The sequence below is a fragment of the Cynara cardunculus genome, assembly GCF_001531365.2.
Source record: "Cynara cardunculus var. scolymus isolate 2C chromosome LG 3, CcrdV1, whole genome shotgun sequence".
NCBI classification, from domain to species: domain Eukaryota; kingdom Viridiplantae; phylum Streptophyta; class Magnoliopsida; order Asterales; family Asteraceae; genus Cynara; species Cynara cardunculus.
Window position 1 is genome coordinate 29356550 of NC_037530.1, and position 11428 is coordinate 29367977.

Consider the following 11428-nt stretch of genomic DNA (forward strand, 5'->3'; position numbering starts at 1 on the left):
CATGGGTTTCTAACCAAGTCGTTCCTGCTCTATTCTTAAGCAAAGCTTACACCCATACCCATCTTTTAATATTAAAGGTTTATTTCGTATTCTTACGCTTTGCACCAATCAAAACTCAATTATTTTCTCAACCCGAAACATTGTTTAAGAAGTTCATGAAAGTCTCTGATTCTCAGTAAGTCCGGTCCCTGTGGAAACGATCTGGTACTATACCACTTTATTACTTGAAGCGATCTTAGTGTCGGCGTGCACTTGCACCGCCACTTTGGGGATTTTATGCCCACTGTGTGCACACTTACGATTTTAGCACATCAATTATGTTTATCTACAGTTAGTTACACGCATTTAAAAATAAAGGTTTAATAAGTTGTATTTATGCATAATTTACTTGTAATCCTGAATTTTAAATAATATACATTAATAAATAATACTTAATACATAAAAAAATAATTTTTAAAATTTTTTATCAAATACTTTATAATATAAAATAAATATAGATTTAGAGTTTATACCGTAGATGCTGTTAAGTTCTAAAAAAAGCTAAATATGGTTATTAATAGTATATATCAAATCAAATCAAATCATATTTCATTATCTTTTTTATTTCTCAAGTCTTAACACTTAATACCATGAAGGCATGAACCAAACATCCTCTCTGCTCCGAAAAATCTGTTATTAAGGGAAATTTCTAGATGAATTATGAAATGACAAAATTGTCCCCAGGGGCCTTTTTTGTCTTTACGTGTTACTCCTCCATATGTGAACTCATTTTCAAAGTCTCATGCTAAACGACAAACCAACGCGTCGTAGTTGGAGTACCAGTACTACGTCTTCTCCGACACATGCCACGCTCTCGCTGATTCAACCACGTGGACGGTCAAGATTTCAACCCACCCCCATCACTATACTCTTAACTTGTGCCCGAAGTACCTCCCCCTAACCATGGTTAACGGCCGCCACTTTTAACCCCGTTTTTTTCCTACCCTTTTTTTTCTCTCCCAACATTTTTAATCCTCACTCTCTATCATCGTCGTCGTAATCATCATCATCATCATCATCATCATCTCTCTCTCTCTCTCAATCAAAACAACGGCCGCCATATTAGACCATCTCCGACGTGCTCCGGCTGGGTTTCCTTCAAATTTTTTGGTAGTTCTGCAGCTGAATTTCAAGCGGTTGTTTTGCTAAGGTTTTGTTTCTAGCTAGTCAACACGGAAAAGACACTTCAGTCTAGGCGGTGTAGGAATGACGCAGGTGATTCGGTTCCTAGGTAGATGAATTTGTCTGGTGTACAAAACTACTAATCTACGAAGCTGAGTTTTGATTTGTTGTTGCTTGGGATTTTAACTTATGGTTGATTTTGAGAGTTCTTCGGCAATGGCGGTTTCCGCAACTTCAGTTGAAGGAACTGAATGCTCATCCGGTGGTAACCAAATAGTAGCTGCTCCGGAGATTCAACCGATGAAGAAAAAGAGGAATCTTCCTGGAATGCCTGGTACTGTTGGGAATTTTTTTATATTTGTCGATAAACGTAGACTTCATTTTCTTTTTAAAGCTATTGCGATTAACTGATTTTGATTTGATATTGTCTGTTCATTCGTCGCAGATCCAGATGCTGAGGTGATCGCACTGTCACCGACGACTCTACTAGCAACCAATCGATTCGTATGCGAGATCTGCAACAAAGGCTTTCAGCGAGACCAGAACCTTCAGCTTCATCGGCGAGGCCATAACTTGCCGTGGAAGCTAAAACAACGAGACGGAAAGGAAATAAGAAAACGCGTTTATGTTTGTCCGGAGAAAAGTTGCATCCACCACGATCCGTCAAGAGCCCTCGGCGATCTCACCGGTATCAAAAAGCACTTCTCCAGGAAGCATGGCGAAAAGAAGTGGAAGTGCGAGCGGTGCTCGAAGAAGTACGCCGTGCAGTCGGATTGGAAAGCGCATATGAAAACCTGTGGTACAAAGGAGTATAGATGTGATTGCGGCACCTTATTTTCTAGGTTCAGTTTCTTCAACAAACTTCCTCTAAATTATGTAAAATCCATACATATGAGATCAGTCTGATTGTGTTTTTGATAATGAAGGAGGGACAGCTTCATCACGCATAGAGCTTTCTGCGATGCGTTAGCACAAGAGAGTGCGAGATCTCAAACTCAAAACGTTGTCATTAGTAATTCGGATCATCATAGTCATCGTCAAGAAACTGCGAAAGTGGAGGTTACTGTTCTTCCTCCGTCGTGTAGCCCCCCACCGCCGCCGCTTACTCCTTCCACCGGCGTACTCTCGCCTGTTCCATCCGTTCACAGCTCAGGTTTCGTAATTGAACTTTATCGTCATCAAAAAAAGTATACTTCAGCGCACTAGTTTGCTTTCAAATTTGCGTATCGTCGTGTCTCCACTGGCATCAATTTGTTTGTTGTAATGCATTTGTCCTTTATCGTGTGTTTTTTAGCGAGTGTGTGACAGATAGTGGGTAGTAGAACTCCATTAATGAAGAGCTCAAAGATCGAAGAAAAAGCTAGGTAATTAAAAAGAGATTTTGTGTGAAAAAGGACGCCATGATTGTTCCTGCTTTTCCTTTTGCTTGTAGTAGCAAAGTTCATACTGTTTGCTTTTTTGGATTCTAAGTACTTATATAACTCATAAACAATTACCATCAACTTTTAAACCCCATGAATGAAGCATGCTCTCCTATCTGCAACTTCCTTTTAGAGTGATCCTAATTTCGTTTTTGTTGAATCAACTTTCGTTATTTGTTTTATTTTTGAATCAACTTTCCTTTTTGGTTGCAGAGGTGCCGGAAAAAGCGACGGGGGTTTTACAACACCAGAAAGGTGCAGTAGCGGAGGCGGAAGCGGCGGAAAAATGCTTGGCAACAGCCACTGCTACTACGACAACCACTGCGAGTGGTGGCTCGACCTCAAGTGGTAACAATATTGTGACTGATAATACAGGTGTATTTGCAAGTATTTTTGCATCACCGTCCGTCTTGCCACCGTCTCAATCATCACCGGCGTCTTACTCCAATCTCGTCTGTGGTGTTGTCGAAACTGACCGGAACGCCAAGGTGGAACCAATGTCTCTTTCTTTATCGTCTTCCTTGTACCGGTCCAGCACCGCTGCCCCCTCCTTGTTCCCCCCACCTGATCAAACCCTCCACCGTCAATACGTGCAACCAGCTCTTTCCGCCACAGCATTGCTCCAAAAAGCTGCTCAAATGGGTGCAACATCGTCGAACACCTCATTCCTCCATGCACTGGGGTTAGCACCACCACCGCCGTCTTCCTCCGCCGATCAATACCAAGAAACTAGCATTGGTCAGTGGAGCAATATTCAAAGCAAACAGGAGAGAAACGACAACTCAGGGATTGGAAGAGATCAGATGCTAATGGGTCCGCCGGCACCCACCACCCTAGATTTTCTTGGGCTTGGGATGGGTGGCGGAACTGGTGGTTCCTCTGGTGGGTACTCGGCATTTTTAAGTTCATTGGGAGCAAGTGTTTCCGGCGGTGTATCATTTGGGGGAGTCCAAAATAAGGAGTGGGATGACTCCGGTGATAAGAAGCCGGCGCTTCTTTAGCTGCTTTCTCTCTAAATTTTTAATGGTGAAAGGAGAGAGGTGAGGTAAGGAGTTTGTGTCTTTTATAGTAAGCACATGACATTAAATTAAAATATATATACTCGTATGTCTTATGATTTTTAGTTATTATTATTATTTTTTATTAAAAAAATTAATTAATTTCTGTAGACAGCTAGCATCTTTGTATTCCTGCAGTTACAATGAATGATTAAAATTGAACCAGTTGACCATGATACCATTGACTACGTAACAAAGACGATTGGACTCAAAAGTCCAAAAAATGGTTCACCGAAAACCCTTAAAAATTTCGATATTTCTTCAACTAAGAACCTTGATAATGGTAGAAATCACAAGGAACTGTGACATCTGATTTTGCGAGTTGACTTGACAAAAGGAATTGGGAAGTCACTACAAGTATGAACAGGTATTTGATCCATATTTCAAACTCCTTATAACTGTTATGGTTTTGATTTTATTGTGTGTTGTAAGTTTTTTAAACCTGTTATATCGTCTCCTTTTATATATGTACCCACAAATTAATCCCTTTATTTAGGGGATTTATACTTAAAAGCTCTTTCAACTGTATAATATAGTAATTACCTCTTAGTTTTATTTGCAGTCACTAAAATCCCTATGGGGTTCATTTAATGCAACGACAAAACTATATCTAAATGATGAAGGTTGTCGAAATTGATGGGAAAGTCTCGTAAAAGAACCAATATGTCTAAAGAGGCAACATTTTGACTTGCAATGAATTCATCTAAGGTTATGATAGAGGTTTATGGACAAAATCAGAGTCTACGACATAACCCCGACAACAATAAGTTGGAACTCATGAAAAAAATATGAAAACGCAGCGATATTGTATCTTTTTAAAAAAAATCTTAAAAATACAATGACGTATATTTTTAAACATTTTCTTAAAACTTATTTAACTTTAAATTGAAAATTGATATATATATAAAGGGCAATATCTAATTTTTGTTTTTATTGAAAAAATGAAAAAGGAAATGAAAAAGAGTTGGGAAGGAAGAAGGGAGAGTGTAATTTAGAAATATATGTTTGCATGTGTGTGAGTGATAAAGATGGGGACTAATGTTTGGCAGTTGGCAATGGCATTATGAGATCTAAGACCTCACATGTTTTGGTCTTTTTTCAACTCCTTTTCTATTATTCCTCAACCTGCAAATTTTATTATAAATTTTAAATTAATTTTATATTTTATATTTGAAAATAATATAAATTACAAATAAAATGACTAAATATGTTAAATAAATTATATTAATTTTTGTTTTGAAATACGAATCCTTATTAAAAAATATATATTATATAAAAAATTATTACAATCATAAAAGTAACCGGCATTAACACACCATGCATCAAAGTCTTGATGCCCAACTTTTTCATAATCAGTAGATGGTAATGTCGTAAAACAACTCTAGAAAATTACTTTAATATCAGCATCATTCTTGCACAATGATATTAGACTGTCTTTTTCTATTGCAAAAATCATCATCAAAAGGTATGCCTCAAAAAGCATTTCGAAGAATTTAATTTGAGAGATCGACTCAGATTTAGGTACATTTAGGTTGTCTTTAAATCTTCTTCATTTAGTTGTCAAATTGATACCAAAACAAAGAGTTATGTTACAACGATGCTAACAATTCAATTACAAATAAGGAAGTTCAACTTATTTGCTTTATTTTGATTTACTTCGTTTACAACCAGATATTTTTTGTGACCTCTGAGTTTCTTGCTATCCTTCCAGAGCTAATGTCCAACAACTTCCAACTCACCTCAACACTAAGCCCCCCAAGCATCACCTCAAGACTCGGTTTCCACTTTCGGTTTTCTCATTTTGACTATGTTTTCATGACAAATTCCACTTTTATTAAAAGAAAAGTAATTAGACTCGTGCAAGGAAAAAACAATCCTTAACGAATGAGGTAATTTAATGAAAATACTTTAGCATATACCCCCTAAAAAGTATAACACTACTAACAGGTAAAAGAAAGAGGATACTAGATTGGAGGGCACTGCGAGAACTGTGGTCTTTCCCAAAGAGTTGTACTCGTACAATCGCTAAACACCCTTATATATCGTGACCACTACAGTCGTTCAAAGTTACCAAGAAGTACAAGCAATATGATTTAATTCTTGCAAGAACTCCGACTCACCATGAGACGTTAAAAAGGAATTCAATATTTGATTTGAGTAGATACTTTGCATCTATAGCCCTTTGAAGCTTGATAGTCAGTCACTTGAGGTGATACAAACAACGTGTATGCCTAAAGCCCTTCATGTTGTAACTCATCACAACGTGTACGTTTTATACGTTTCAGAATCTCAAGACAGTAGCTTGGAGATAATATTATCTTTTGTTTTACACATTTTATAATATATCATCTAGATAAAGCATGTAAAGCATTTAAAGGTGTATTGGTTGTATCACCTTGATAAACTATTACTAACCTAGTTGATGTTGAACGTAAAGTGTGAATAATACAAGTTTCACAGGTCCATGTTTCGACTGTGGATGATCCGGGCACACTGCGTGCATACCTAAGCTATCATGATTCGATATTTGTGTAAAGAATCTTACAGTAGCTCTTTTGTACTCATTAAATCGAAGCAAAGTATAACCGTAGAGAGCGTGAAACATAGCAAAACATTTATCCATCAGCAATAAATGTTGGGAAAATGTTAACCTTTTTACAATTTTTCTTAGAAAACATTAAAATCAATATCATTTTTTTGAAGTTGGAACGTAACCATTTAGCAACAAATTCAAATTGCAGCTTAAGAAGTATCATACTATCATTAAAGGAAGAAATGATGAAATTACAAGATAAAACACCCACCAGTTTTCTGGCTTTGGATGTGGGGCTGGTGTCATTGCTCATAGAAGATACAGAAAACAGATGTAACAACTGTGTCTTCAATCAAATCAAATTTTCAATGAAATTTTGAATGTAGTATTACATCTCCCAACGTTTTTTATTCAGACTCTAAATGTAAAATTAGAACATATACTTTTTAAATTTTCACAATATAATGACTGACTCTGTAAAAATACATCCCTCGTTTTTATTTAATATTTGAAGGACTATGTGAGAAGAAGAGTGACGGGGTAATCCATGGAGGAACCTCAAAAGATCCACAAAATACGTCAACAAATGAAATAAAGCTATATAAGTTGTTATTGTATTTAACATACAGTTATTCATTTTTCTGTTTTAACCCAGTTGCAAACAAATAACCGTGCAAGATAACATCATACAAAAATGTTCAACAAGCAAAAACACACAATTTTCTAATTCACAAGTGGAGTTCAATTATCACCATACAATGTAAGGTCTGTATATGTGTATGAACACATGATGATATTTTGATCTTATAATCCAAACTTGTACCAGTAAATAAATAATATGCAATATGAGAGATGTAATATCTGGCATTGGAATCGACCAAGTTTATTTTCACAAATATTTTCTAATCGAAAAACTTCTGCAAATACATATAGTGTTATATCGAACATATAGAAAATGTCTTTCATGCTTCCATTTCTTCGATCTCTGGTTTTGGTTCAGTCAGGTTGCAATTGCACAATCCAATCTGACCGGATTCAAACCAGTCACACAGATCTCCAAGCATGAGAACCAAACCGAACCAAGAAGACGTATAAATTGCCTATCATAACATGAATGAGAAAAATCACTTTTAAATTACCGGATTTATCAGCAAAACAACAATGTTTGACAGTTTGAGAGGCACTTTCTCATGATATTGTGTCATATATCACATGTGCATAATATAGGGCGACACTAAAAAAAAGTCATATAGTGCAGGAGCGCTCACATTTTTTGACCGTTCAGGTTTAAATCCTGAATAAAGAAATTGAGATTGGTTTCCAGAAGAATGAGGGGCAAGGGGATCGATCGAGAGCCATTTTCCCGATAAGGGCAACTTTTAGTCACCTAACAGTTATGCAAAGGCTCTACAGATTAGACTCCTTCATGTATGTTCGCAATTGACATATGAAAAGCCCAAATAATAACATTGAAGACAATAAAAAAGAACGTATATGAAAAAATTGGCAAAAAAATTGAGGTTCAGAATAAGTTTGCAAATTACAAGTAGCAATATACTATATAACAACAAAATTGCTGCCAGCAGTCTTAATACATAAATAAAACAGACTAATAATCTTACACGATAGACCTCAATGGCTTAATTCAAGCTATATAAAACTAAAAAAAGGCTTATAGTTTATGCCCCTTGTACGCTGAAACAAATATGAAAACCTTGAAAACTAAAAATTTACCTCTTCAACATGGTGGGCATCCCAAGCATACAAACTTTCATTTGGGACATAGAATGTAAGACAATTTCACAGAACCACTGAAACGTTTCTCTTTTTAGAGGTCGTAATTCTGGAAGCCGATTCGGAGCTCAATGGTCTCAGTGAAGTTACGTATCCTTTCCTTGGCATTTGATAATAATACGAGAAATAGCCTCTCTTAGGGCTTCTCTTTGAAACTTACTGCATAATCAAATATACGGTCAATTTTCCATTTATAGGAAACTTAAAGATCTTCAGATTCAATATAAAAGTTTGTAAAGTCCAAAGTTACATATACTCTAAAATCTTGCTTTTCAAAAACCTTATTGTCATTTGTGAAGTCCAAAATTACATATACTGAAGTCCAAAGTTACATATGCTCTAAAATCTTGCTTTGCAAAACCCTGATGCAAATACACCATGAAGAAAACTCTTGTAGAAAACTAAACCCTACATTTATGGAGTTCTCCAAGATTTTCCATAAGATATTAAAGAAATTCTTCGGAAAATTTGAACAAATTCTTCAAGAAGCAATAACAATCTCTTCATGATTCGTACAATTTTGTAGACTTGAACACTGCTTGCGTTAATAACTATTAACAGACGTCTTACTAACTTATTTAGGCTATGTTTTCGAGTCATGTTTTACGAAGAAAAGAAAGGAAAGAAGGATGGAGTAAAAAAATATAGAATTTTTTAGGAGGAAAATAACAACAATTAAACATATTTATAAAATTAGACATTTGTCCATCAATTACATTCAACTGTAAAGTAATACAGATTTATTTGTAAAACTGACATTTTTCCTTTATGTTTAAAAAACATGAAATTTTATTTTATTTTCTTTCTTATCCTTCACTCTCAAGAACACAAATAAAAGTTTCTCTTTCTTTTCTGTTATTCTTAAATTCGAGAACATAACGTTAGTCATAACAAATACTTATTAATTACTAAAACTATAATATATATATATATATATACATATATATATATATATTATATATAATATATATATATATATATACACACATAAAGTATAAAGAAAAATTAACATATTAAAAATGTAAATTGTCTATTCAATTAAGCTCGACTCAGAACGAAAAACAAAACTACTTCTATTTCATTCTAAATTCTAAATGCATCAAACGGGACTAAACCAACTAATTTTTGGAGTGCAATGTTCTCCACTTCTTTTTGTTTAATTCTCGTTCTCCATTTATATGTTCTTGCTATCTGATATAAATTTAATAACAACAGATGGGGAGCTTTCTTTTGGGATCCTTCGATCTGTGAGATCCAATATAAACTACAAAATCATAATAAATTAAGAAATTATTAATTTGATAATTATGAATAAATAAAAGGTATTATAGGTATTCGTAAATCCTCTCTCTCTCTTCTCTCACATCTCCTTCGTCCACAACACGTTCGATCACCACCACCTAAATTTTTGTACATCTCCATGATATATAAATATTGTGAACATCATTGTGAACCAATTCTTGAACCACCCTTGGCATAAATATCGTGAATATAGTGTACACCCCATACATTGTGTATAGTGTGCACACTCTGCAAATGGTGGTTGTGTAACACCTGGATTTTTATAGGTGCAATATTTTGAGATCTACGTTCTTTTTATGAGCTTTTGGAGGTCTTTTAGTGAGTAGAATGCATTGTACTATGAAAATATTTGGTGCAAGAGAGTTTTGGTAGAGAAAGGAGTGTATCGGGAGCAAACAGAAAGTTGAACCACTTGTCCCGCCACTTAAAGCTGCGAGCCAAGTCGAGCACCTTTCTGTTCTAAAACTTTGAGTTTTTATACGCATGTCATGACGTTGTTAGGATCTCATATAGGCCTTTATGGCCCTGGCCCGTAAMTGGACCTTTATGAGCTTCTAAAATATCTTTTAGACCATGATCAATGCCCCAGTTGGTCCTATAGATGTGATCCGTTATCAGAAAAAGAATTGCAATAGCTAAATGATGGTGTGCAGTATCGGTTAGCCATAGACCTCCAGTTACTGGGTCTAATCCTCCACAAAAAGTAAGAAAGTCCACATATTTTGACTAATTCAAGGTGAAAAATGGGGTTGCTCCCTCGGCAAAACTAGGATAAAGTTGAGCAAAAAAATCCCGATTCGAGATAAATTCATGAGGAAGTGGTATTTCTTTAGGGTCTACTCCAGCGTTTAGAAATTGGTTAATCAGAAAAAGATACATGTACAAGCTGCGGGCCAAATCGAGCAACTTTTTGTTCTAAAACTTTGAGTTTTTATACACACGCGACTAACCCCACGACTTAGGTAGCGGAAATGGTTACTGAAAACCTCTGAAACGTCTTTTAAATTAAATCTTACCCCTACCTATTTTATTCATAGATCCCTGTAGAAGAGGTACGAATAAAAATTACCATTATCATTTGTATTATGAATTGATTATGATAAGGGCAGGTGTGGACTTACAAGAAGGGGGAGGGGACCATATTAAAAAAGTTTAAAATTGAAAGTGTTAAAAATAAAAAAATTATAACTTTTACTTTTTATCTCCCAGTAAATTTTTACGAGGGACCTCACAACACTGAAAATCAATCAATAAAAATCAAAAAAAGTCTCTTGAAAATCAATTAAGAAAACCGAAAAAGTATATTGAAATCAATTACGAAAATTGAAAAAGACTTTCGAATCGATAAAAACACTAAAAAATACTCGAAATCAATCAAAAAAAACCTTTAAAAATCGCTTGAAACGATGTAATTGGAATAAAAACACGTCGGACGACTTTGCGTGCCTTTGGTCTACTTTAAAGGTGCTTCAACCAGGCAAAAGTTATGAACCCGCCAGAGGATAAGGGTATTATATTAATAGGTGGATATGATTTTTGCTAAAATAGTTTATTATTATTATAAAAATTACTAGATATTTATGTATAAATACTAATAAATAAATAATGAGTAAAAGAAACGTGTGGTATATTTGAGAGGGGGGACATATGACATATATTAAAAGATGGGGACGGCTGGCAGGGAGAGTGTGAAATAGGATACACCACTCATACTGTGTATTTAATGCTAGTATTGTAGTAGTAGTAAATGATAGTCAAGCCTCACAATTCATTCAGCTTTCTAATTATTCAATTATCTTATATCTATATATATATATATATAGGGGCCTATTCAAGGGAGAACTGAGTTGTTTGTGGTAACTGTGAGAACCAATCTCAACCAATCATTTTAAATTATTAATTACACAATTAAATTCAAATTAAAAGGGCATCATGGTCAATTCCTAATTTTAATTTTTGATTTTAATTTTTTAAAAACAACCGTTCAAATAAAATAAACTTAATATTGATTTACATTCCTTAAATAAAATATTAATATTAATTACTGAAATAATTTCAAAAAAACTAATCTGTTTATGTAAACATGTATGTGATTCTGATGAATCACATGAAATCACGTTGAAGATTGTAAACATAACTATTTAACAATGATAAATCAA

The 11428-nt window shown here is 34.7% G+C and overlaps 1 protein-coding gene across 2 annotated transcripts; it reads left to right on the forward strand.

The window, feature by feature from the left end:
• Positions 1-995: 995 nt before the first annotated feature.
• LOC112510548 (protein indeterminate-domain 2-like) lies at positions 996-3812 on the forward strand. Of its 2 annotated transcripts, XM_025116010.1 has the most exons (5): positions 1024-1270; positions 1368-1495; positions 1607-2003; positions 2088-2314; positions 2796-3812. In XM_025116010.1, the coding sequence occupies exons 2-5, from the start codon at positions 1378-1380 to the stop codon at positions 3581-3583; spliced, it is 1530 nt and encodes a 509-aa protein (XP_024971778.1). In that variant the 5' UTR covers positions 1024-1270; positions 1368-1377; the 3' UTR covers positions 3584-3812. The 2 variants fall into 2 exon arrangements, with proteins under 2 accessions (XP_024971777.1, XP_024971778.1); XM_025116009.1 differs by having other exon boundaries at positions 996-1495.
• The last annotated feature ends 7616 nt before the right edge of the window (positions 3813-11428 follow it).